The sequence below is a fragment of the Semicossyphus pulcher genome, unplaced genomic scaffold (genome assembly GCF_022749685.1).
Source record: "Semicossyphus pulcher isolate SPU_LCO1_2020_fin unplaced genomic scaffold, fSemPul1.0.p SCAF_8, whole genome shotgun sequence".
Classification (NCBI taxonomy): Eukaryota; Metazoa; Chordata; class Actinopteri; order Labriformes; family Labridae; genus Semicossyphus; species Semicossyphus pulcher.
Genome location: NW_027211759.1, coordinates 7,434,033 through 7,458,016, shown reverse-complemented (window position 1 = coordinate 7,458,016; position 23,984 = coordinate 7,434,033). Strand labels below are relative to the sequence as shown.

General features: G+C 41.5%; 1 protein-coding gene across 3 annotated transcripts in view; it reads left to right on the top strand.

Annotated features, from left to right (window-relative positions):
• The window catches only part of LOC138612546 (AP-3 complex subunit beta-2), a 52,951-nt gene that overhangs the window by 2,255 nt on the left and 26,712 nt on the right, over positions 1 to 23,984 (top strand). For 2 of the 3 annotated variants that reach the window (XM_069685866.1, XM_069685865.1), the window contains exons 2-9: positions 11,356 to 11,431; positions 11,932 to 12,006; positions 12,302 to 12,397; positions 13,952 to 14,112; positions 14,368 to 14,434; positions 14,817 to 14,999; positions 18,429 to 18,620; positions 21,637 to 21,734. In XM_069685866.1, coding sequence (XP_069541967.1) covers positions 11,356 to 11,431; positions 11,932 to 12,006; positions 12,302 to 12,397; positions 13,952 to 14,112; positions 14,368 to 14,434; positions 14,817 to 14,999; positions 18,429 to 18,620; positions 21,637 to 21,734 — 948 coding nt within the window. Of the gene's footprint in view, positions 1 to 3,163; positions 3,194 to 11,355; positions 11,432 to 11,931; positions 12,007 to 12,301; positions 12,398 to 13,951; positions 14,113 to 14,367; positions 14,435 to 14,816; positions 15,000 to 18,428; positions 18,621 to 21,636; positions 21,735 to 23,984 lie in introns of those variants that run through there. The other variant, XM_069685864.1, reaches the window with a different exon arrangement.

Sequence of the window (23,984 nt, the reverse complement as noted above, 5' to 3'; positions counted from 1 at the left end):
ATCGGTAACAAGGCTTTGCAGAATAAGCAGCAGCATCACCAACAAGCTTCACGATTATCTAGGACTGCTTTACCATTACTCACCAGCAGAGGGAGCTCATTGTTCATACATGGTGGATGGTAAGGTGGAGGACATATTTGCCTTGATGTTGTTTGCCATTATTTTGCCGTAGTTGTAAATTACATGTGTGTAAATTCTGCCTCCATAGTTGATTCAGCTGCCGGCTGGGTGTTGATCTTATCTATAGTAGATCTGTGTTTGCAGGAGTTGATGTCTCCTCAGTGAAGGTAGTTCAACCAGTTTGTCTGTAAACACGGCAGTAAAAGCACCTACTCGACCTTCACTGTCGTCTCTTTGGAAACATGGCAGAATTGTTGCTTCAGTCCTCAAACCATGTCAACCTCTCTGGTTATTACTCTTAGATTGAAAAAAAGTTTTTTCTCTATTTTAAAAGGCATTTACTGTCCTTCAGGATGAAATCACTTTTTGTAAGTTTAAATGGTTTTTCATCGTCAGGTCAGGTTTTGAGATCATAATTTGAAAAGCTCGGTTCATGGCCTGCGCTGTTTTGTAGAAGGGCTTTGCAGCACATGTTACTCTCAATCCATACAATCAAATGTTGAGGATGAATTGTCGGATCTGGGTTCATTCTGTGACTGGTTCAGGTGCCTGTACTTTTCTTAAATTATAACTTTAGAATTCCTGTCAAATCATCACATTAGCAATGCCAAGGATATCTGTTGTTTTGGTTTTCTTTGCCACTCAAAAGGTCGATAAAAGTCAACCAATATCTCTTTTATTTAATTTAAAACAAGAATTAGCTTAGCTTAGCATAAAGACTGGAAAACAGGGGAAAACAGACACCCTTGATCTGTCCAAGGTAACGAAAGTAAACTTGAAATGTCTCTAATCAACATTCCCTTTATCTCCTTTAAGATGACGGAAAAATTGACAAACAATCTGCATTCCTCTCTTTACAGTATTTATGCTAAGCTAAGCTAACCAGGAGCTGCAGCATTGCTATGCAAAGATGAAAGTGGTATTTATTTTTCTTATTCATCCACAACCAAAAAGCAGGAAGTAAGTGTATTACCAAATGTCAGTCTAGTTATTACCTTTATGTGACCAGGCAGGAAGTTACTGCACATGTCCAAGAAATAGTTCGGTACTTTACCGCTCATAACACCTCAATTTGCAAACAAGATATAGGCTAACATTACTGATATTTAAAGCTGTTAGCTGACGGCTTTGTTTCTTTAGACAAAGCCAGGTTAGCTTTTTCCCCCAGCTAACTTTACCATCTGCTGAATGGAGCATTTAATTTAGCATACAGACACAATACATGGATCATATAACTCTAAACACACATGTGCATTAGCATTTTGAAAACCATTAAAGAAACCTCGATAAAGCTAAAAGGCTCATTTCCATTTTGGTCCCAATGGATGAGAGGATTCATTCGACTCATCCAGCTTCAGGACTTAAATACATCTTTCAGTTTATTAATTCATGAAAGTCTTCGTATCTCTTGTATCTCTTGAGAGTTTCCTTCATTTAGGGAAAATGATACCACAGCACTGCACCCAAAATCAGTTTTGAGAAGAAGACGAGAAAATCTAAAAAATGCTTGTTAGTAATAATTTGCAGCAGCAGTCTTTTGTAGTCAGAAAGATAAAGAGATTTACAGAACTGGATGTTTTATTTTTGTGTTGTTAGATGGAGATTATTAAGAGTTCTTTCAAACATGTTGAGAACTTAAGAGATGAAAAACTCCAGCCTGTTCTCTGTTTTATATCCAGCGTTTACTTTACACCAGGATTGTCACCGTCAGTGTTATTCACACTAAAAGCTGCAGCCCCGGGGCGTGTATCTTGTTGACATGACCGGTTAAAAACCTTATTAGTGTTTAAGAATATCAACAAATCCTGACTGAGCTGTTACAGATCACAGGAAGAGCATATGTGAATTGTGCTTCAAGGCAGTTATTTTTGTTCCAGCCAAAATGAAATGAGTGGGAGAGAGAGAGAGAGAGAGAGAGAGAGGGAGAGAGGGAGAGTTGTCCTCATCACGACTCTGCCAAGAAAGCTGAGTCACGAAAGACCAGAAAAGAAAAATAGGACCTCACATAGTATAAAAAATGAATAGGACGGAGACATTTTTAAACCTGATGAGCAGGAGGTGTGAGTGATAATTAAAAGCATCTGTTATATACGGGAAGAGGTTTGTTTGCAGTGAGACGGCAGAAAAAGATAGAGCTCTGTGATAGAGCGAGAGTTAAGGTGAATGAAGGAAGCGAGATGTGAAGAGGCGGAGCAAAGATGACAAGCGTGGAGGGGAGGGTGTGATTACGTGGCAAACGATGGGAGAGGCTGTGTCATTGTTGGATACATGGACGTGTTGTACAGGGAGGCAGAGAGCGACCGGTGCAGCAGCAGCAGCAGCAGCAGGGACCACATGAGCAGCGGGAGGAGTCGCGAGAAGAGAGGAGGCTTCACGGCGAATAAAACTCCACGCCCCTCTCTGCCGAGCATCCATTTACTGAGCAGCTGATGTCTGCTGCTTCACTGCATGCGTACAGACTCAGCAGTCACAGGAAAAAACCTACAGTGCACAGGGGCTGTAGTGGATTTGGATTACAGCAGCAACCTTGTCACTGTGGAGAAGCCTTTCAGCAGGCACTGGAGCATTTCTGAAGAGGTTTCTTGCATCATTTCAGCAAAGAAGTGTCCACATTGGATCTACTTAGCCTCAAAGGGAAGGAGTATTTATAACTGAAGCATCTCTTTGCTGCGTGAAATCTATTCAAGGAGGATTTGGAGAATTAACACAAAGGAGTGGCTTAAGAAAACTATACTCTTTGCACTTTGTCCACTTGGGATTCTACAGGTTCCTCTCTAAAGCCAAACATGACCACCATGCAGAAGCTGCTGCAGCTGCCGGTGAACGCAGTGAACATCGTGAAGACGGTGCAGAGTCAGGTCCAGGGCCAGGAGGAGGACAAGAGCCCCGTGCTGACCCCTGACAGCGGGCAGCACTCCTGGTACAGCGCCCTGCAGCCGGACGAGCTGCGCTACCTCCGATCTGGAGGTACAGGTGGTGGAGGAGGAGGAGGTGGTGGAGACCATGAGGAACGAGCACCACTGGAAGAAGGTGGTGGAAGTGGTGGTGGCAGTTTCCAAAGTCAACCTTTGCGGTAGGATGATGCAGGAGGATCCAGAACTGTTCAACACTTAGAACTCTTACTTTTTAGAGCATTTAGCTGCTTCCTTTTCAGGGCAGATTATAACTGATGCAACTGATTAGCACACTTAAAATATTGGGAGAATAGTAATTGAGGATGTCATTGTTTCTCGGCCCAAGGGTTGGCAACCCCTAACGAGTCGAAAGATCAATTTCAAGTGTCATAAGACAATTAACAGCACAGAAAATGTACATACTTCTTAAATACAAATTCTGTTTATTTTCAGGCCTTTCTAGAATATTAGCTTTCGTATCATGAAAACTTTGATCGTTCTGTCTTCCTTTGGTGGAATTGTTTGCAACTTGCAGACATATGCATCATATGACAAGGTTTGACTACTATTAGATGCTTCATATTAAAGAGTTGCCAAACCTGCAAAAAAAGCACCTTTATAAAATGTCAAAGTGCACAAATATGAAGTGTAGCTAGCATATATATAGTGATGTTAAGGCTGCAACTAAATGATTTTTTGCTGATTACTCAGATGCAGACTTTTGACTTGGTTTGTCTGATGTTTGTCTGGTCTTTAAACTCTCAGTAAACACTGAAAATATCCATTTGAGTTTCACAGACTCCAAAAGGTTTTTCTCCAACCTACAAAAACCCAAAGGCATTCAGTTTACGAGTATATAAAAATATAAAGAGACTAAAAGTCCTATTTCCAACCGACTAACCAATTGTCAAATGACAAGTTGTTTTTGCTTAACATGTTTTTTTAACCGTTAACTTTTAACCGTTAACTTTTAACCGTTAACTTGCAACTTGTGAAACCGACTTTAATGTAGACAAAACTTCAAGTCAAAAGATGGAGACCTCCTGGCATTGGACCTCATAGTGCCCCGAAGAAGCAATAGCCAAAAAGGAAAGTGAATAGACTGTACCAGTACAAGTTTACCTTTTCATGCACATACAGTAACTCTGGCATGACACATAGCTTTTCCTCAATATTGCTCTTACTCACACATCACATGTATTTACATACTGTTTGATGAATCAGACCTCTGATGTCATTCAAAGGCTATAGAAGCTGCTGTGCTCTTAAATTAGTGCCACTGTAAACCAACCAAAGACGAACATCAAAAGTGATACTCAGACTCAGTTTAGGGTTGAGATAGATATAATTGCACTTATGGACCTTATTGAGTCATACATATAAAGTAGGTAATTTTTCTGTTTACAGGATGAGAGCTTTACTGAAGTACTCTCGTGGTTGGTTTATGTAAGCAAACTTTTCATCTGCCACCAAGAAAAACAAGAAACTTTTTAAGTCTCTTCTAAAAGAGTCGGCTTATGTAAAACAGCCTCAGCAGCTGCTTCCAAATGCAAGCTTTCCTCTGATTCATGCAAATACATTTTCATATCTACTCCTTTTAATGTTTTTACAGTCATACAGAGCTCTTTTCTTAGTGGACAAAAATTACTTTTTATCTTGTGTTATTGAAGACAGGCAAAAAGACTTTCCAGCTGTAGAGGCCTGCAGATCTCTTGGCTTTGGTGCCAGGTAACCTGACCATCGGTGTACTCTGTTGTACCACAGCGGGTTAAATAATTCAGAGGTGTTTGTACATTCAGCTGTCGTTCGGCAGGAGGACCAGCCAGAATCCAGGGAAATGGGAGAACCAATGTTGGTGTAGAGTTACTGCGAGCCCTCTGGGCAGGAGCTGAGACGTATGAAGCATGTCAGAGGGTCGTTTTTCCTGCAGGTGCTCAAGACGAGGCTTTATGTCTGAGATAATTCACTGAGGTGGCATTTATAGTTTGTTCAAATAAGTCATGGTTGAACAGAAAGACTGTGGAGACCTGGAGGGGTTCGCTTTTGTTCCTGAAACTTCTTTGAAGTATTGTACAACAGAAAAGACATTTTTAGTTTATCTTTTTTCAAACTTTTTCTTCAGTTCAACTCTGTTTTTAGGCAACTGTTTGCCACTACTAATACTAACATTATTAATATCTACAATGGCAGCTTGAAAGGCCAAGAGTCTAACATCTTCAAATCAGCATGTGCAACCACCTTAAAGGGCCAGTTCGCCGATTTTCAACCTCAGTCCTATCATGCTATTATGGTGGTCATCTGGTGGAGGCCATGGAGCTTGCTCAGGCCCACTGCTTTCAGCGAGAACAGTAGTATTTCACTCCAGCGTCTCTCGCTGGGCCGTTCCTTTCAGTGTGTTGTAGGAATGTAGAATGGGCGAAACCACGAGCTGTTTGTACAACTTTCTCCACAGCTATGGCGCCAATTTCAAATATTATTGCTTCGATCGATTACACAGAACACCAGCTTTGACTGACAGTGGCTTTTTACAGGGGCGAACTGCTCCTTTAAGCAGAATCACCTTAGCTGTGTGTTATTTCTACAGTGCTGTTTGGGTTGGCTGTTATTTCTGTTGTATGTTTAGTTACGCCACACCTTTCACATGGCCACAGACACCAGTGTTACAATCTGCTCAATATTATTACTTGTTTGTAAGTGAGATCCTGCTGACAAATGGACAAACAGCACCTGGGAAAATATGGCTTTGTCCAGCTGAAGCGCCATTGTCTCAGCTGTGCTCTTAACATGTACCTCCAAATTGGAACTATTTCACATAATGTAATATACATTTTTGGAAAAGCAAAAAACACTTATAATCAGGTACAGAATAAAGTACTTAGAGTGAAATAACAAAATTGCTAAATTGGAGCTTAATTTCAAAAACAGCTGTTATGACAAAACTTTGTTAAGGAAAATTTGACTTAACCAAATAGGAGTTGCATCTGCTTTCATTGCTTGTACGTGAGTCGCATCCAGTCCAATATTTAATGGGTACTTCCTTTGCCCATGCTGTATCTTTCCACCAATTTTCCTGAAAACTAGGCCCGTAGTTTTTCCGTTATCCTGCTGACCATCAGACAAACCTTCTTGGTGGAGGTCATACAACATGTGTAACCTGTCTGCGGTTGCAAATTGTAATTAAGTAATTACACAGTGACGGGTTTAATGTTTGGCCACTGTTGCAGCAAATGTAGTCAATGTTTTAAGGTTTTAATTAGATCTTCAAAAAGCCTGTTTGTCATCACACGCCACATGAATCCCTGTCACTTTATTAATTAGTGAAGCTGAGGAAGGTGGCAAATAGGCACAAGCCCGAAAGCTAATCAAGTGTTTGGTTGATATGTGTCTCTACACTGCTGTTACATTTTGGCACTTTGAAAGTGCTTGGTATGTTTTAAAATTGAGCTGTCAATCATAATTTAGGTTGTGATTTCCCCGTTTCCTGGAATGTCTGTTAATAACTCTCAGAGAAATTATGTGAGCTCTTTGCTTTAGGGAGTGAGAGTGAGAGTGAGACATACTGAGAACAAGGTCAGAGCAACATCATGTAGCAGCAGTGTGTGTGCTTCAATGAGGTTGTTGTCAATGGAAAAATCTGTCTCTTTTGCACAAGACTGTTTCCTGTACGATTTCTGAATATAAGCCTAAACTTGTGGAAATTGTTCGGGCATCAAAAGGAGAGACCTACATTTAGTGATTTACCATCGGTTTCATAGCCACAGTAGTGACATGGCTCAATAGGGAGGCTGGGTTGGTCTCTAAACTAAAAGAGTTTCATTGGGGTCCAAAGGAAGAGCCCTATGACTTTAGTTAGTTTAGCTATTCCCTGAGTTATCCTCTTGCAATGCTATTAGGTTGACATTTTTGGTATTGAGTGAATTATAACAACTATCTGACGGATCTTCAGGATATTTGGTACAGACATTCATGTTGCTCTTAGGATGAACTGCACCAAGTTTTTGTAAACCCTTAACTTTTTATTTAGCGACATCATCAGTACAATTATTTAGTTTTGTGCCCTGATTGGAGCAGTGGTTAACGCTGTCGCCTCGCAGCTTGAAGGTTCCAGATTTTAATCCAGGTTTGGATGTAGCGGGCCTTTCTGTGTGGAGCTTGCGTGTTCTCCTCGTGCATGCTTGGGTTCCCTCCGGGTACTCCGGCTTCCTCCCACAGTCCAAAGGCATGCTCGTTAGGTTCATTGGTGACTCTAAATTGCCCGTAGGTGTGAATGTGAGCGTGAAAGGTTGTTTGTCTCTGTGTGTCAGCCCTGTGACTGACCGGTGATTCCAGTCAGTCCAAGGTGTACCCCGCCTCTCGCCCAATGACAGCTGGGATAGGCTCCCCCTGCAACCCTGAACAGGATAAGCGGGAGAGATAGTAGATGAATAACCGCTAAACTAATAACATTCGAGCCCAATCACTACTCTGTGTTTAGTGCTAATTAGCAAATGTTAGCATGCCAAGCTCTAAACTAAGATTGGGAAAATGTTAGTGATTATAAATGCCTTGATATCAATATGTTAGCATCAATACTGTGATCGTGTTAGCATACTGCTGTTGGCATTTAACTTAAAGTCACCATACTTGGTCTGATAGCATTTCGTGGCTGTGGTCAAACAGCCTTTTTTGCCTTGTTTTATCTCCTTTCACTTGCATGATGCCCTATTGGTGCATTTGGATTCTCATAGCATTTTCCTAGGTACTGTATGAATTCTCCTTTTTTTGACCTCTTGACCTTTTCCTTGGAGTTTAAGAAAAGGAGTTTAGGAACAGAAGTAGGAAGCAGTTCATGTCACGATTTAACTCCAGCCCATAACGATTGTATTTACATTATATACATTTGTCCATTAATTCACAGGAACAGGAAACAATCCACATAACATCTATCACCACTGGTTGCTGTTTGAGGTTTGACTTTTTGTCTTTGTGTTTTGTTACGAAAAACTTCATACGACACATCAAAGGCAGTGGATGGAGGAGTTTTCAGGCTGTAATAAAGAGACTACTTGATAGAAATGTTCACATTTCTGGAGTCATGGCCAGAAGCTGTGACCCATCATCACAATTTCACAGGGAGAAATGAACCAGTGGGACCTTCATTTTCTGCTGGAAATCAGCATCAGCGTTGCTCATCCTCATGCCTGGGCTTTCAGCGCTTTGGGCAAGTTATCTTTACGTTTTTCACACAGTTTAGTTTTTAATATGTTTTGGGACGCAGCCACTAATATGCATCCAAAAAAACCAAGAGTCAGTTCACTGCAGACGTCCAAAAATATTCCATCAGAAGCAGCATTTTATAGATTCTGTCAGCTTTTAATTCGACAGTCTTTGATGAATTTAGGTTTTGAAGTGTGTGACAGAGTGAACTATATTACTCATGCACTGGATTTATTAACACTTTGATGCTTGATGCAGACGAAAGCAGACATCTTTCTCAGCACATATGAAAACTTGTGAACACACACACACACACACACACACACACACACACACACACACACACACATTGCTTGAGTCGTGATAAATCAACTGTGCTCTGCAGTGGCCACCTCCTCACAGACTGCAAGGCCTCCATTCACTGCTGTCACACCACCAAAACAAATGAAATATATAGTACACCCCACCAGCCTCCCACTCACGCAGAGGAATGATGTAAAACTTATCACCACAGTTGGATCTAAGAGTTTGGTGTTGTTGGATTTTTAGTCTGTTTGAAGTATGTGGTATTCACTGCATGTACAACCAGGATATAAAAACACCACAAAGTAAAAACAAATTATTTACACATGAATTAACTCTAAAGATGACTAATCAGAGAACATTTCCAAGCCGCACAGTCCTCTTAATGTGCGTTGCTAATAGTAAACATTTTTAAAATCTGCAACTAGATTTGGATCATTGGAAAAATACACATTTTTAAGCTTGGGTTAAAAAACTGCTGAGGACGGTAAGTTTTTTTAATAACCAAAATCTGCCCAGGAATATTCAGACTTTATACAAGGATGAATTTTGAGAATGCTACACATGACATGGCTTTCTAAATATGGCTGTGATTTAAGTACAGTACATCAAAAGGGCTAATTTAGTTTCTACAGGCGCATCCCAAACTTTTAATCCACCGCATTTAGCCAAGATTGGGTGACATTTTAGAGCGGAGGGGTGGATACTTACTGAGGGAATAATCTACTTTTATACATCTGAGTTTATGATATATTAGCCACTCACATGTTGACGCTAACACACCAAATCCAATCTGCTCTTCCTTGGCTTTTGGCCTTAACTTCCATCCATCCATCCATCCATCCATCCATACTGCTTATCCTGTTCAGGGTCACGTGGGGGCTGGAGCCTATCCCAGCTGTCATTGGGTGAGAGGCGGGGTTACACCTGGACTGATCGTCCTGAAGTCAATCACAGGGCTGACGCATAGAGACAGACAACTTTTCTCACATTCACACCTACAGACAATTTAGAGTCACCAATGAGCATGTCTTTGGACTGTGGGAGGAAGCCGGAGTAACCGGAGGGAACCCACGCATTCACGGGGAGAACACGCAAACCCCACACAGAAAGGCCCCTTACGTCGAAACCGGGATTCGAACCAAGAACCTTCTAGCTGTGAGGCAACAGCGCTAACCACTGTGCAGCCCTGGCCTTGACTTTTTAATGCTAAATGTTGTTTAGGTTTTAATGAAGGCGATCTTGCTACTTGACTTGATGCATCAAGGGTTTTGAATCTTGGTTCAGTCCTTTATGTCAGGAATCAAAAACCGGTCAGAGCAGTTCTGACAAGTTATTTTTGTTATTCCCGTTTTTGCCAGTATTTGATTGCCGTAGTTTTGACAGACTTACAGCCCATGATCCAGACAAACCCTATTAGACAGAGGTATTAATAATATCTTTATTTAGATAAGATCTGGGTGTCTGGACTGCATTGTATCCGCCATGTTGCATAGCGGTGAGAGTGGCATGAATCAGGAGCCTGAAGTCCCAGGAGAAGATCGCTGTGTGTCTGCAGCTCGGCTCCACAGACCTTCAGTCCCTCATGGAAAAACTGCCAGATGCAACAAAGGCTCTGCAGGAAGGCAGGAAATCACTTAACCTTGTTTATTGCGTCCTTTGTTGCCTTGGAAACTAGTCGGGGGGGAAAATGAGCAGCTCTGCAGTATAATCACTCCGCCCACCACGGACCGAACCCCACCTCTTTATTCCCACGCCTTAAAATGACAAGTTTTAGCAAACTGATGCCAGCACAGACACCTCACATGGAAAACACTTCCTAAAATGTGCTTACTAGAGAAGTGTGTTGTGCTGTATCAATAGTATAGTAAACGGACGTCTTGTGGTTATGTCATATCAAAGTTTAAGCAGTAAATTCAAAGGTTTGCATGAATTGGAAGCATATGAAATAATGATTGCTTTACTTGATGATAGAAGTCAACAAATCACTCCAAATGCTTGTAAGAAATCGTCTTATTGATCAGCATCTCAGTGCGTAGGCTGGTGTCTTTCCGTGGCAGCTGTATCAGTGATCTGCTGCCTCTGACAGTCGCTGTCTGCAGGTTCCTCCTGGCAGGTTTTGGTACAGACTGTCGTTGTTGTTTATGTGTGTTTGTATTGCAAGCAGGGTGGAGATGTCAGCTTACATCCACTCAGACACAGATCCTGCTGCTCGTGCGTGAGGTAGCTGGTGTGTTGCCATCATCTCTTACACGGAGGATGAGCGAACGTGGCTGCAGGGTTACATGCAAACTGGGTTACAGAAGCTCTTATGTGGTGACAGACATGACAGCTGTGATCCTCATAAACTGGAAATACAATAAAAACATGCAGTACATTGTAGGCCGTTTCTTTTTTTAGATATGGAGAAATCCATGTTGCTTCTGTTCTGATACTTTACCATGGTGATTTCTTGTACATTATTTACCTAAAGAATGTTATAGAAGAAGAGGATATAGAGGAATCTTGCTTACACCAGACTTGCAAACATATCTATAAATTCTCTTAGATCTCAACATGTTTCAGGTATTATGTCACTTTCCGCTTACCCCGCTTTTTACCCACAATTTCAAAGGTTTCCATATTTTCTAAGCGGGAGTTCCCACTTCAAAGAGAATAATTTCTGGGTCACACTTGCAGACTTTGATACATTCAGAGGGCTGAATGAGAAATGGTAAAACAGGTCTGCATTTCTTGTTTGAAGCCTCGGTAATTTAGAGTTGTTTTGCTGTTTACTGTACCGCTGAGGAGGGAAGAAAAAATGCCAAGCTGTGAGCTAATTTTGAGCGTTTTCCTCCCTCAGACACGACGACTTGAAGGAGATGCTGGACAGCAACAAAGACTCGCTGAAGCTGGAGGCAATGAAGCGGATCGTGGCTGTGAGTATGAATAATGTTTACTTTGGGATTTCACTGATCAGCAGGTGCAGCTGCTTGTCGAGTGAAAGACAAAGGCACGGGAGGCTTTGAGAAAAAAAACGTCATGTACAACACAACATGCAACATTTTTAATTCTTTCAGACAAACATGAAGACCCAAAACTTCTTCTCTGTACCCAGTTTAGTTAAAAAAAAAATGCAGCCATGGGAGATCTTATATAAACTAACTGTAGTTTGGATCCTGAATCATATGAACACAGTGGTGAAAGATACAAACTGTGCAGTCAGCTGTTAAATATTCATAATCTGTGTGAGCGTCCTCCTTCTGAAGCTCCACACCCATCTCTCCATATCTTCCCTGCAGGACCGAGGAGATAAAACGGAAGCATGAAAAGAGAAAATATAGGATAAAAAAAGGTTCCCCTCATGTTGATTTTGTCACCTTGTTGAATTTTCATTGCTTATTTTTTCTGTGTGTGTGTGTGTGTGTGTTTTCTGCAGATGATCGCCCGAGGTAAAAACGCATCAGATCTATTTCCTGCTGTGGTGAAAAATGTGGCGTGTAAAAACATTGAGGTATGTAATGAGCTCTAGTTTCAGGTATAATTTGCCAGCGTAATTGTATGTGTTAAAAAAATGTTTTTTTATTTTGCTTGCTTGTAAATTATGCATCATCTTATCACATCTTTAAAAGCCCCGTGGTTTTTTTTGCTTTATCTCACCTGAACAAAATTGCAATTTCCCGCTCCTCTTTTTAAGGTTTTTATCGCTTTGCTTCATCTCCTCTCTTCAGATTTATCCCAGTGAAAATAATTGAGTCAATCTACATAATTTGGATTTAATCTGTCTGTGTTCCTGCTCCCCTCTACAGGTGAAGAAGCTGGTCTATGTTTACCTGGTGCGTTATGCCGAGGAGCAGCAGGATCTTGCCCTGCTTTCTATTTCAACATTTCAGCGAGGGTTGAAGGTACAGCATTTTCACAAGTGATAATTCAGTCAGATATTGACTTCAGCATTTGAGGTTATAATGAGCTAAATAATGGTTTACTTAATGTACTGAGTCATGCTAGCAGAGTATATAAGAATGACGTTACCAACTGTTGCCTGTTGGTTTGTCTTTTTTAAACCTTGAGTTTGGCATGTTGGCTGTTAAAAAAGGGCGGAAGTGACCATAATTTGACGAAAGGGTGGAAAGGCATCATTACCCCTTATCCTTATTGCCAAGTTGATAAGTCAATGACAAGAGAGCCAGGCTTCATGGGGAGCTGGTTTAGCTCAGTTAGTTGGTAGAGCAGCTGCCCTTAATACAGAGGCTACAGGCCTCGACGCAGCAGGTTCCATTCCCACCCTCGGCCCTTTGCTGCATGTCTTTCCCTACTCTCGTCTCCCCGTATTTCCTGTCTCTCTTCAGCTGTCCTATAAATAAAGACAAAAATGGACAAAAAAAAGAGATCCAGGCTTTTGGCAGTCCCAAATTAATTTCCAGAATTATCATCATGCTAGATTTAAAGATACTTAAAACCAACTGACCAATCACAATTTCATTTATGTATCAGCAGGCTTCAGCAGGAAAAACACAGTGTGGCAGGCGGATGTAATCTGCTGTAATGACATCCCGGCTCTCATCGGTGGTCGTCTGACAACGATATAGCTTCTTATTAATCTTTATAACAGACATCTGCAGCAAGTTCAACTAACAATCTGTTAAAAATTACAACCCAGAATGCACCAGAGAGCCGACCTTCAATTTTAACAAACAAGCATTTTTAGAGGAATTTTCTTCTTCTTTTGAGGACAGACCGGACAAAGCTCCATTTTGACTTTTTACTAATCTGCATCATGATGTTGTAATTTAGGCAAACTTAAGAGCCATTTATTAAAAGTAAATCACAAGAAAATCAGTTTCTTTTTTCTGGTTCGTACCGCTGAAGTAAGCCAGAGCACAGGCTCTGTGTAACTTACTATTTACAGTCAAACTGAGACTCACCACAAACAGATGAACGGCCGCTCCTCTGGGGGAAGTAATGAACCATGAATTGATGCCGTTTATTTTGCTGACATATCTGGACTTTTGATCTGAACGCATGGTTGCTTCTCAAGTTGCTAACTGGACTGTAAACAATGCACGGAAGAAGAAGTCCTGGCTGGAAGGCCTAATCACTAAATGCTAAACCTGAATGCCTGACATATTCACTCCCAGAGGCTATATAGTTGTCACTTTGATGCTCCCCTGACTTTTCCTCTAGCACCCTTTTAGGAATAAATGAATGGTTCTGAGTTTGATTTTTTCACTGTTGGAAAAATTCATGTGAAAGATGCCGCAGATTGTCCCCGGAGGACAACAGATGGTGTATCATCAAATGCAGCCACAAACTCAAAGTTTTATGACTTCCTTCTTGAAAAACTAACGGCATTCCCCTTAGCCTGGTACTGCTAAGTAAGCAGCATTCTAACATCAGAAATCAGCTATAAAAATCTGAAGATATATTGCTCACGACGTTCTTGCTCTGTCCTTTTGCAGGATCCGAACCAGCTGATCCGAGCCAGCGCCCTGCGAGTCCTCTCCAGCATCCGAGTCACGATCATCGTCCCCATAATGATGTTGGCTATCAAAGAGGCGGCATCGGATATGTCTCCATATGTGAGGAAGACAGCTGCTCACGCCATTCCTAAACTCTACAGGTGAAATACCAGGACTCTTCTCCAGAGCCCAAAAAGACGATGATATATGTTCTCTTTGTAGATTATTAGTGCCTACTAGTTACATATATCTCTGCTTAAACAAATTATGACTTAGTTTGAAAGTTAAGCTTTTAATGGCAGTAGAAGAAGACGAAAAAACACTTTGTTTTTGTCCTCAATAGTGTAATCTTGCTAACTATTCCTCGAACATCCTTGTTTCATGCATTTAAATGATTTATTCTCCTCTGCTCTCAGTTTGGATCCAGAACAGAAGGACCAGCTGATTGAAGTCATCGAGAAACTCCTCGCCGACAAAACCACGGTGGGTGTTTGTTCCACTGATCCAATATTTTCTCCACCAGATTGTTTTAAAAAAAGATGCAAATAAAGGTATGAAAAATGCAAAGTGCACAAAATATTCAGAAGCGGCGTCTGTGCACAGAACCAGATGGAATTCAACGCCTCAGTACAGTTTCAAGGCTTATCATTGTTTAACCAGTCTTCCCTACCTTGCTGTTTTTGCACAGGATGTTGTAATTTCCAAGTAAAACATCCCAGAAACAGGCTGAAAAAATAATTCAACATTCAGGTTTCTTGTTCATTTGAAGATGTCATTTTAGCGTGCATGGGTAGTGTTTTGTCCCACAGCTATCCACACACTCTCCTGACATACTCCCCTGTTGTGTGATTGGATCTGTGCTCAGCTGGTGGCAGGAAGCGTTGTCATGGCTTTCGAGGAGGTTTGTCCGGAGCGCATCGACCTGATCCACAAGAACTACAGGAAGCTGTGTAATCTCCTGATCGACGTGGAGGAGTGGGGGCAGGTCGTCATCATCAACATGCTGACCCGCTACGCCAGGACCCAATTCCTCAACCCAAACATGAATGTGAGTGAAAAGCACACACAGAATCAGTATAAAGTACTAGTATACTATACTAGTATAAAGTATAACAATGATATCAGTAGTTGATAAGATCTATTTAAGGTTTTTTTAAAAAGATATAATAAGTAGGATTTTCCTTAAAAAATAAACTTTAGACAAATATAATATAAATCATCACTTATGGGCCTCTATACATGTGTGTCGGTGAGTGTGTGTGCAGACCCTTGTGCGACCGTTCCCTCTGCATCTATTCTTTTGTGGTGAAAATTCTGTTGGCGCTGTCGTGGTTCCCTGAGCCAATCACAGCGTATAGGTGAGTGTGGGAGTGGTTCAAATGAGCAACTGGGCCTCGTTCAGGCCGGCGAACATGGCGAGAGAGCGATGCAGAGTTGGCCTTCTTTCTGTTGGACAGGTAGGGGCCTCAAACCGGGTAGAACAAGCTAACTGGCGCTTAGCATGCTAGCGCAAAGGCAACCCTGTTGCTGTCGGTGTTAGCTCTGCGGGGTAGGCGTGTTCTCGCATGAGAGAGTGAGCTTCTGGTGATGAAGAGCCCAGGAGGAGGGGCCCCGTTTGAATGTGTTGTTGACAAAATGCAAAGAAAAATCCTACTTATTATACCTTTAAGATAACGGCTTTTGCCTTTATTGGATAGGAAGCTGAAGAGAGACAGTAAATGTGGGGAGTAGACAGTGTGTGATGACGTGATCGGCAGACGGGGATTCAAACCTGCTATCAGTGCGTCAAGGACTGTAGCCTCTGTATATGGGGCGTCTACCAACTGAGCTAAACCAGCGTCCCATACTTATCGATTTTATGGCATTTAACTCAATTAAGGCTACCTAGCTTGCCAATTAAATAGCTTACTTAGCAACTGTGTAACAGCTAACAAAAATACTCATAAATGATTACTTTTTGAGAATATTTTTCATCACTGGCAAGTATCTTGATCTCTAAAATGACCCAAAGACTTGTGAAAATATCCTTTCCAATTCCTAAGAGTCCTATGTGATGTCTTTAAATAGGCCTTTTGTCCGAACAATAGTCCAAAATCCAAGTAAGGGATAAATTACAGCAAGTGGGTCATCTCTCTTCATGTGTGGATTCTGCATCGGTCTGTAGGAGATTACGTCCACAATAAAGACCCACTCAGTGTAAATGTAAAAAATGTTTTTCTGGATTGACATGCTGAGCCATAGAAGAAGCCATAGTTATTCACAACAGCAGTTCATAAATAACAGAATACCTTATTTGATAAATGTTGATTGGGCATTTAACAATTTTCCTTAATGCTTTGACCATTCCTCTGAAATCTAATTGTAATTATTATTATTTTTTTTTTTACAATTTTAATGATGAACTTAACTATTTGAGTACATTAAATGTTTCTTTGTTTCAAAATCAGCCAGTGATTTAAATCCTTCTGTCTTCTGGTTCATTTAACGCTGTCTTTTTATTGCGTTTTTAATGGACTCGATGTCATTGTAAATAAGGGATGCCCCTCAATGATCTCTTGAGTATAAATAAAGATTGGTTGATTCTTACCCACTATGTCCACCATGTTTTACTCCATACGTTTTTTAAACAGACTGTGTACACTGAGTGGTGTATCACTGCATTTAATCACAAAGAAAGACAGAAAGAAAATATACTGTAAAGGTTATTTTATTGTTGCAGGTGAAAACAGTCCGTGCAAACTAACAAACCTCAGGACCAGGGGTCCGTTTCACGAAGCAGGTTTATTGAAAACTCTGAGTCTGTTAACCCTGAAATGAGGGAAACTCTGAGTTTTCCGTTTCACAAAGGGAGGTAACTCAAACCAGAGAAAGAGGGGTAACTCTAGCCTGTTTCACAGAGAGAGGTAACTTAAGCTCTCGGTCAGTTACCGTAGTAACAGACTCTATGAACCAAACCTGGTCGGGAGCAGGTTTTCTTCAGGAAACTCAGAGTTTCGTTCCGTCTCCTCCCTCTAGAATACAAAAAACCCTCATTCGACTTCCTCATTTATTCAGCCCGTCTCACGCGTATTTGAGCGGTTACAAATTTAAAAAAAAAAGAAATGTTGCGTCTCTGTGCTGCTCTGACCCCTTTGAAAAAGTATTTTATAATTATGATAAAAAAAATCAAAAGACAAATCTGTGTCAAAGTCATAACTTTTAGATTTTTCCACCGCTATTGCCGAGAGCACTCAAATAAGATGTTTAATAAGTTATTGGATTTGTTTTAAACTAACACAATTCAGTTTAATCAACATAAATTATAATGTATGTGAAGTCAGCATCATGTTAGGGATAAAGCTAATGCACATTAAAACTGGCACTGAATGATATTTAATCTGTTTAATATTTAAAATATGACTGAAGTGAGGTTCAGCCATGAGCCTGTTCTGCCTGAGCCGCACCTTTGAATGATGTTCTGGTATTTTATTTTTAACTGCTTCCATGTACGTTTTTTTCTCCCGCTGGATTGCTCCTAAATTAAAATACATTTTAGCTTCCGGTCGTGATTAAGTATAAAATAAATAGACCAGTTCAAACTTGCGCATTAACTCGAGCAGCAGTTTCTTCCCACGCCACTTCTCTCTCTTTTGCAGCTGCAGCCGTGTTACTTTATTTTTTCTAAAAACATGCTCGCATTCGCTGAACGTCCGCATGAGGATTTCGAGCTCCGCTGGTGTGACGTAGGAGGACCTCTTTTTGTGTACCGTTGCCATGGTGAATCGTGGTGTCGGGGCTCCATTAATGCTGGCTTTTTACAGGCAGCATGCACGCACTTAACTCCGGGTGAACCTACTCAGAGTTGATTGAACTAACTCTGATCAGCTGTTCTGGAACCGAAAACTCAGAGTTTCCTATCTCAGAGTAGATCAACTCAGAGTTCAGGGTTAGACTCAGAGTTTGTTGAACCTGCTTTGTGAAACGGACCCCAGGTCTCTTTGTTTTGCTTTGTCAACAACTGCTAATTTGCATAATAAAAGGATTTTGAGAGATTACAGTGCAGCCAAAATGTACAGGTGCATTTATTACGACTAAACAATACAACTTTAATTTGTTGGATTAATTGTTTTCTTTCAGTTCTTCCATTGTGACTGTGCAGAGGTACAAATTAAAAACCATTGTCTTACACGGTCGACAACTTGAATTTTTTCTCTGTTTTATCACTTGTTTCACACCCACCTGTCGATTTACTTTCTCATAAGCCACTAGAAACAAAATAGAGCAATTTTTCACGCGGTGTTGAACATTAGTATTGTAGTAATACCCAGCACATGTGGAGATAAATTGGAAGAAATCTTTTTGCTCTGTAATAATGATGCTCCTCACACAGTATTGCCAAAATACCAACAGGCTTTTTATTCAATCCGTCAACATCTACTTTCCATGCAAGAAAAAGTTTGTCCCCCAGCCTAATTTTTACTCCCCACTGTGTCTGCAGGAGTCTCTGCTGGAAGAGGGCGGGGACAAGACCTTCTACGGCTCAGATGAAGACGACGAGGACGAGGAGGAGGACAAAGAAAAGAAGGCCGAGGCTCATGCCTTGGCCAAGAGGAAGCCGTACGTGATGGATCCAGACCACCGACTGCTGCTGAGGAACACCAAGCCGCTCCTGCAGAGCCGCAACGCAGCTGTGAGGCTACTGCACTTCTGAATAATACACACAACCTTACATCAGTATCACACATCACACCCTTTGACTCTCTTTGTGAATCAGCTGCCATTGTAGAGATCATACTTTTTTATTATAACCTTTATTTAACCAGGAGAAATCCCATTGAGATTAAGAACCTCTTTTTCAATAGAGTCCTGGCCAAGATAGGCAGCAGCGAATACAAAACACAAAATTACGAAGTTAAAACACAAACAAAAGACGAATACAAAGATTAAATTTACAAGCAAATTATGAAAAACAAGTGCATGTTGTGGAGTTGGCCTCAAGAACTCTCAGTTTGGATTTAAAAGCGCTCAATGAGATTAACTAAATTAGTTTCCCGTCTTTCTGCAACATATTCCATGCAAAAGGTGCAGAGTGAACAAAAGCCTTTTTAGCCAATTCCGTAGGGGCATGTGGGACAGAAAGCAACAGATGGTCTTGTGAACGGAAAGAGTAAAGCTCAGCTTTTCTCTGTGCAATTAAGATACAAATGTAGGTGGGCAGTAGCCAGAGTATTGCCTTATAAATGAAAGTATACCAATGATGGGTCCTTCGGGTGGCTAGAGCAGGCCATCCCACCCGAGAGTATAACTAACAGTGGTGTGTCAACACTTTACAATTGGTAATAAACCTCAGAGAAGCATGGTAAACAGTGTCAAAAACATTGAGCAGAAGCATTCATAAACAGAAGATCTCCAAAATCTAACACAGACAGAAAAGTTGCAGCGAGTTTTCTCTGCAGCATCATTCCACAGTGAGCAACAGGTTGGTTTTGCATATAGTTTACTTGAAATGCATGACTTTGATTCATCTTAAAATGGATCCATTCAGCTGAAGTGTCCTTTAGCAAGACTCTTAATCAGATCTGATCGCTCACTCTGAAACAGAGACAAATTACATTTTCCCAAAGGAAATTAAGTAATGGTCTCAAAGATTAAATTCTATTTGGTGGCAACTATGGCAATAAACACTGATGCAAGTGTGATTTTTGGTAAGTGTAGTAACAGTTTACTCACAACAGTTGCAGAGAAAAGAACAGGAAGCTGATTTAAACAATTGAAGATCAGCTGCGTCAGAAATTGCATATTAAGCACCCACTTTGTGTACTTCTGTAACAGAACTGCCCGCCGTGTTATTAACACTTCCTGAGAGGTGCGTCCACATGAAATCCATCCATCCATTATCTATACTGCTTATCCTGTTCAAGGTCATGGGGGGCTGGAGCCTATCCCAGCTGTAATTGGGCAAAAGGCGGGGTACACCCATCAATCACAGGGCTAACACATAGAGACAGACAACCATTCACGCTCACATTGCACCTACGGGCAATTTAGAGCCACCAATGAACCTAACGAGCATGTGTTTGGACTGTGGGAGGAAGCCGGAGTTCCCGGAGAAACCCCACGCATGCACGGGGCAAACATGCAAACTCCACACAGAAAGGCCCCCTATGTCTGAACAGGGATTCGAGCCACCGCTAACCAATGCACCACCGTGCAGCCCCCACATAAAATCGTGTGAATTAAAAAAAATGAACTGATTAAAAAAATATAAGTCATTATTTATTTCATTATGCCACAGCTGTCGGTGTCGCTATTCCTCCTTGTTAGTTATGTTGTCATAACTGCTATATTGCATAGTAAGATATTTATGCTGTCATTGTGTCCAGTGCTAATGTCACCATTAATTGTGGCCACTTTTCATACCCATGGTACCTTACTAAGGTGTGCCATAGGCTCAATCAACATTGTGTTTGTTTATTCAACAAAAGATATAGTGATTAACCTTCTTAGAGAGATTTCGTTCTCTTTGGCGGCACCTATGGCGATTAACGGTAATTACAGGCGCACACTTCCCAGATATCCAGACAGTGTTGCATGTGTGACGTCCACGGTTGGCTACGGATGTAATTTTCCTCGCTGACGGTCGCTTTCCTTTTCAGACTGTTTGCCTTCATCTGAGCGTCGAGTTTGTTTCTTTTTCTTTGGATTTTCACTTATTTTTGAAGTTGTGTCTGTAGTCATTCATCTTTTCTTTGTTTGTTCAGCCATAGTAGATTACTGTTTACTCACAACACTTGCGGAGACCGGAAAAGCAGCCGCTTAGCTCCGCCTACCCTCTCTGGCAGACCAACCACTGCTGGCTGATGGAAAACGCATCACTAACTGGGTGCTGCAAAGTCACCACAGACACCCAGTCTGTAACACTGCAAATGCAAAGGCTTTCATCAGTGGGCCACAGGCTCAATCACCATTGTGTTACCTCATTCGGCGATAGATAGTAACCTAACAGACATTTATTTAAATGAACATTCTCCAGATTATTTCTTTAAAGACCATTTTTGTTCAGTGTAAGCTGTTATGAAATTGCACTGTCATGCATTATTCGGCCTCTGTTCTGCTTAAGTCACGCTGCTTGCTTCAAGGTGTTTCAGTGAAAAAGCTCTGATATACTGTTGCAACCTGCCCAGTACCAAACAGCAGACAGATAAAGTTAGCAATTACTTTGCTACTAGCTGCTGAACATAGTGGAGCAGTTATTGGCTGAAGGACCTGATATATTTCCCTGAAGTAAGCAGAGGCCGAACGCTGAGATAAAAGAAGAATAAATATTGGACCGACAGGAACAAGACTCCAGGTTAAAGCTAAAGCTGCTCCGTTTCACAACAGCTTATTTATATGGTAATACATACTGTGTTTACAACTTGATGTGCAAGCAAAAAAAGTCTGTGAATGCTGCAGTATGCTGAGTGAGTGCTTAAAAAACCTGAAAAAGACACACATCGTTCATTTCAATACGTGGACAGATTATCCCTTCAGTTCTTTCATGCATATTCAGCACAATAGCAGAATAAATCCAACACAATCTCCTCTGAGACACACAGCAGTGAAAGCCAGTGGTGCATTTGTGATGGACTGTTTCGTTGGAAATTATTGTATTTTAAATGGAGAATAAAGTCTCTAACCACCACCACTCTGTTTTCTCGTTCCAGGTGGTGATGGCTGTGGCTCAGCTGTATTTCCACCTTGCTCCGAAAGCTGAGGTCGGGGTGATCGCCAAGGCCCTGGTGCGTCTCCTGAGGAGCCACAGGTGAGCTGTAGCTGCTGTAATTTAAAATAAATTGACTGTTCAAATTTCTGTGCCATAATTGTGCCAGCAGGGTATTCTTAAATTAATCGCAGTCAAGCCAGTAGTTTGAGACGTCTCAAAGCGTTAACATGGATGAGAATGGAGCGAGGGGTTAAAGTAATGACAAAAAAACAAGTCGAATGCCGAAAAGAAAAGCTGTTTGTGATAAGAGAAAGCTTTAATAACCATGAAACTCAGCAAAGTGGAAAACAGTTCGACAAAAAAATAAGACAAGTGAGGGTAGTAAAATAAATCTCTCCAGCCCCGGAGCAGAGAGTGAAATTAAACAGGGAGCTCAGTGAGACTGAGGTAAACATGAAAGCATAAACCATGAGGAGTGATGGTGACACATCGGTGGCCTCGTGGCTGTTAGTCCTGAAAACTGTCAGCTTCTTATTGAACAAGTGCTCCTGTGGCGCTGGTTGTGTGTGTGTAATGGGATCATCATTCAGCAGCGACCAAACAGCAGCGGCTCTCTGCGGGGGATTTGTCAGGAATCCATTGTACTGTATGATATGTTTCATCAGACAGAATAATTGGTATGGAGTCAGTGGCGTCTCAGCTCAATTACTTCCACCACGTCAGTTCGCTGGATTGAAGAAAAATTAGATGTTTCACCAGAAAACTTGCTGGTCATGTTTGTGTGAAACATCGTCACACAAAAAGGAGATGCAGATGTGAAGCTCCACACATTTACAGCTTACTTAATTTGTGTAGTCAAATAAAAAATGCCTTATGTGGTATGCACGGAGATTAATTATTAGCCTTTTGTAACTTAGGAAAGTCTATTTTTTTATGCTGCATTTAGGCAATGTCGGCAGTGCAGAACCAGGACGCAGTATATCAGTTGAAGAGGTTTTAAGATATAAGGTTCATGTGGCCTTGATTGCTCGGTCGTGTCGATTTGCCCCCAAAACTGCCTTCTTCCACCTCAAAAACATTGCCCGTCTTCGCCCCTCCCTCACTTTCTCACCTGCTGAAACACTCATTCACGCCTTCATCACCTCACGACTGGACTATTGCAAAAGCATTCCTTATGGCACATCCTCCACAATCCTTTATAAACTCCAGTACATCCAAAACTCTGCCGCCCGTCTGCTCACCCACTGTCGCACCAGAGACCACCTGTGTCCTACAACACCTCCACTGGCTTCCCATCAAATTTCGTATACAATTCAAAATCCCACTAATCACCTACAAGGCCCTTCACAATCTTGCCCCCTCCTACCTCACCGATCCTCTTTCTCCAATACACCCCCACCCGCAACCTAAGATCAACTGATGCCAACCTCCTCACCCCTCTCACCCGAACCAAATACCGGACCTGGGGGGACAGAGCCTTTTCCACTGCTGCCCCCTCCCTCTGGAAGTCTCTCCCCCAACACCTCAGAACCTCTCCCTCTCTTCCATCCTTTAAAACCGCACTCAAAACCCACCTATTTAAATCTGCTTTTAACCAGTGACCTGTTATTTGTGCATTGTATATGTTCTTAATGTATTTGCTATTGTTGCTTCTGTTCTTTCTTTAATGTAAAGTGCCTTTGAGTACCTTTTAAAGCGCTATATAAATAAAGTGTATTATTATTATTATTATTACAACATCAGGAAGATCAGACCCTACCTTTCAGAGCATGCAAACTCCATTCGGTCCGCAGAGTCTCTTTCACCTTTAAGAAGAGCCAGCTCTTTCATCAACACCTCTGCACTTACTTTAGAAATGTGACCTTGTTGATGTTGTTGTTGATGTCGCACTTACTGACTTCGTTCCCTCCCGTCTTGATCGTTGCTTGTGTGGTTTTAGCTCTCAGATGTACGTCGCTTCGGACAAAAGCATCTGCTAAATGAAGTTGTAACATTGTTAATTTGAGATGGTGGCTGTGTAGGGGAATGAGAGGTGGACAGGCGGTGAGTGGCTGGGAGGATAAACTGGTGTCTCGAGAGCTCGAAGGCAATGGTTGATCCTAGAGCACAGGAGAAAGAAGTATTAAGAGGCTACAAAACAATTATATAAAGCACAAGAATATGCAAGCTGGCCTTAGCGTTGTACCGCAGAGGAAGACTGAATGATCTGGCAATGAATGACTGAAGAACCAGGGTATATATACACTGCAGGCTGATGGCTTGATGAAGAACAGGTGAGCCGGCTGAAGCAGTCAGGAGGTGGTGATTGGCAGAGCAGGTGAGGAGTCCATTTTCAGTGGACTCAGAGGT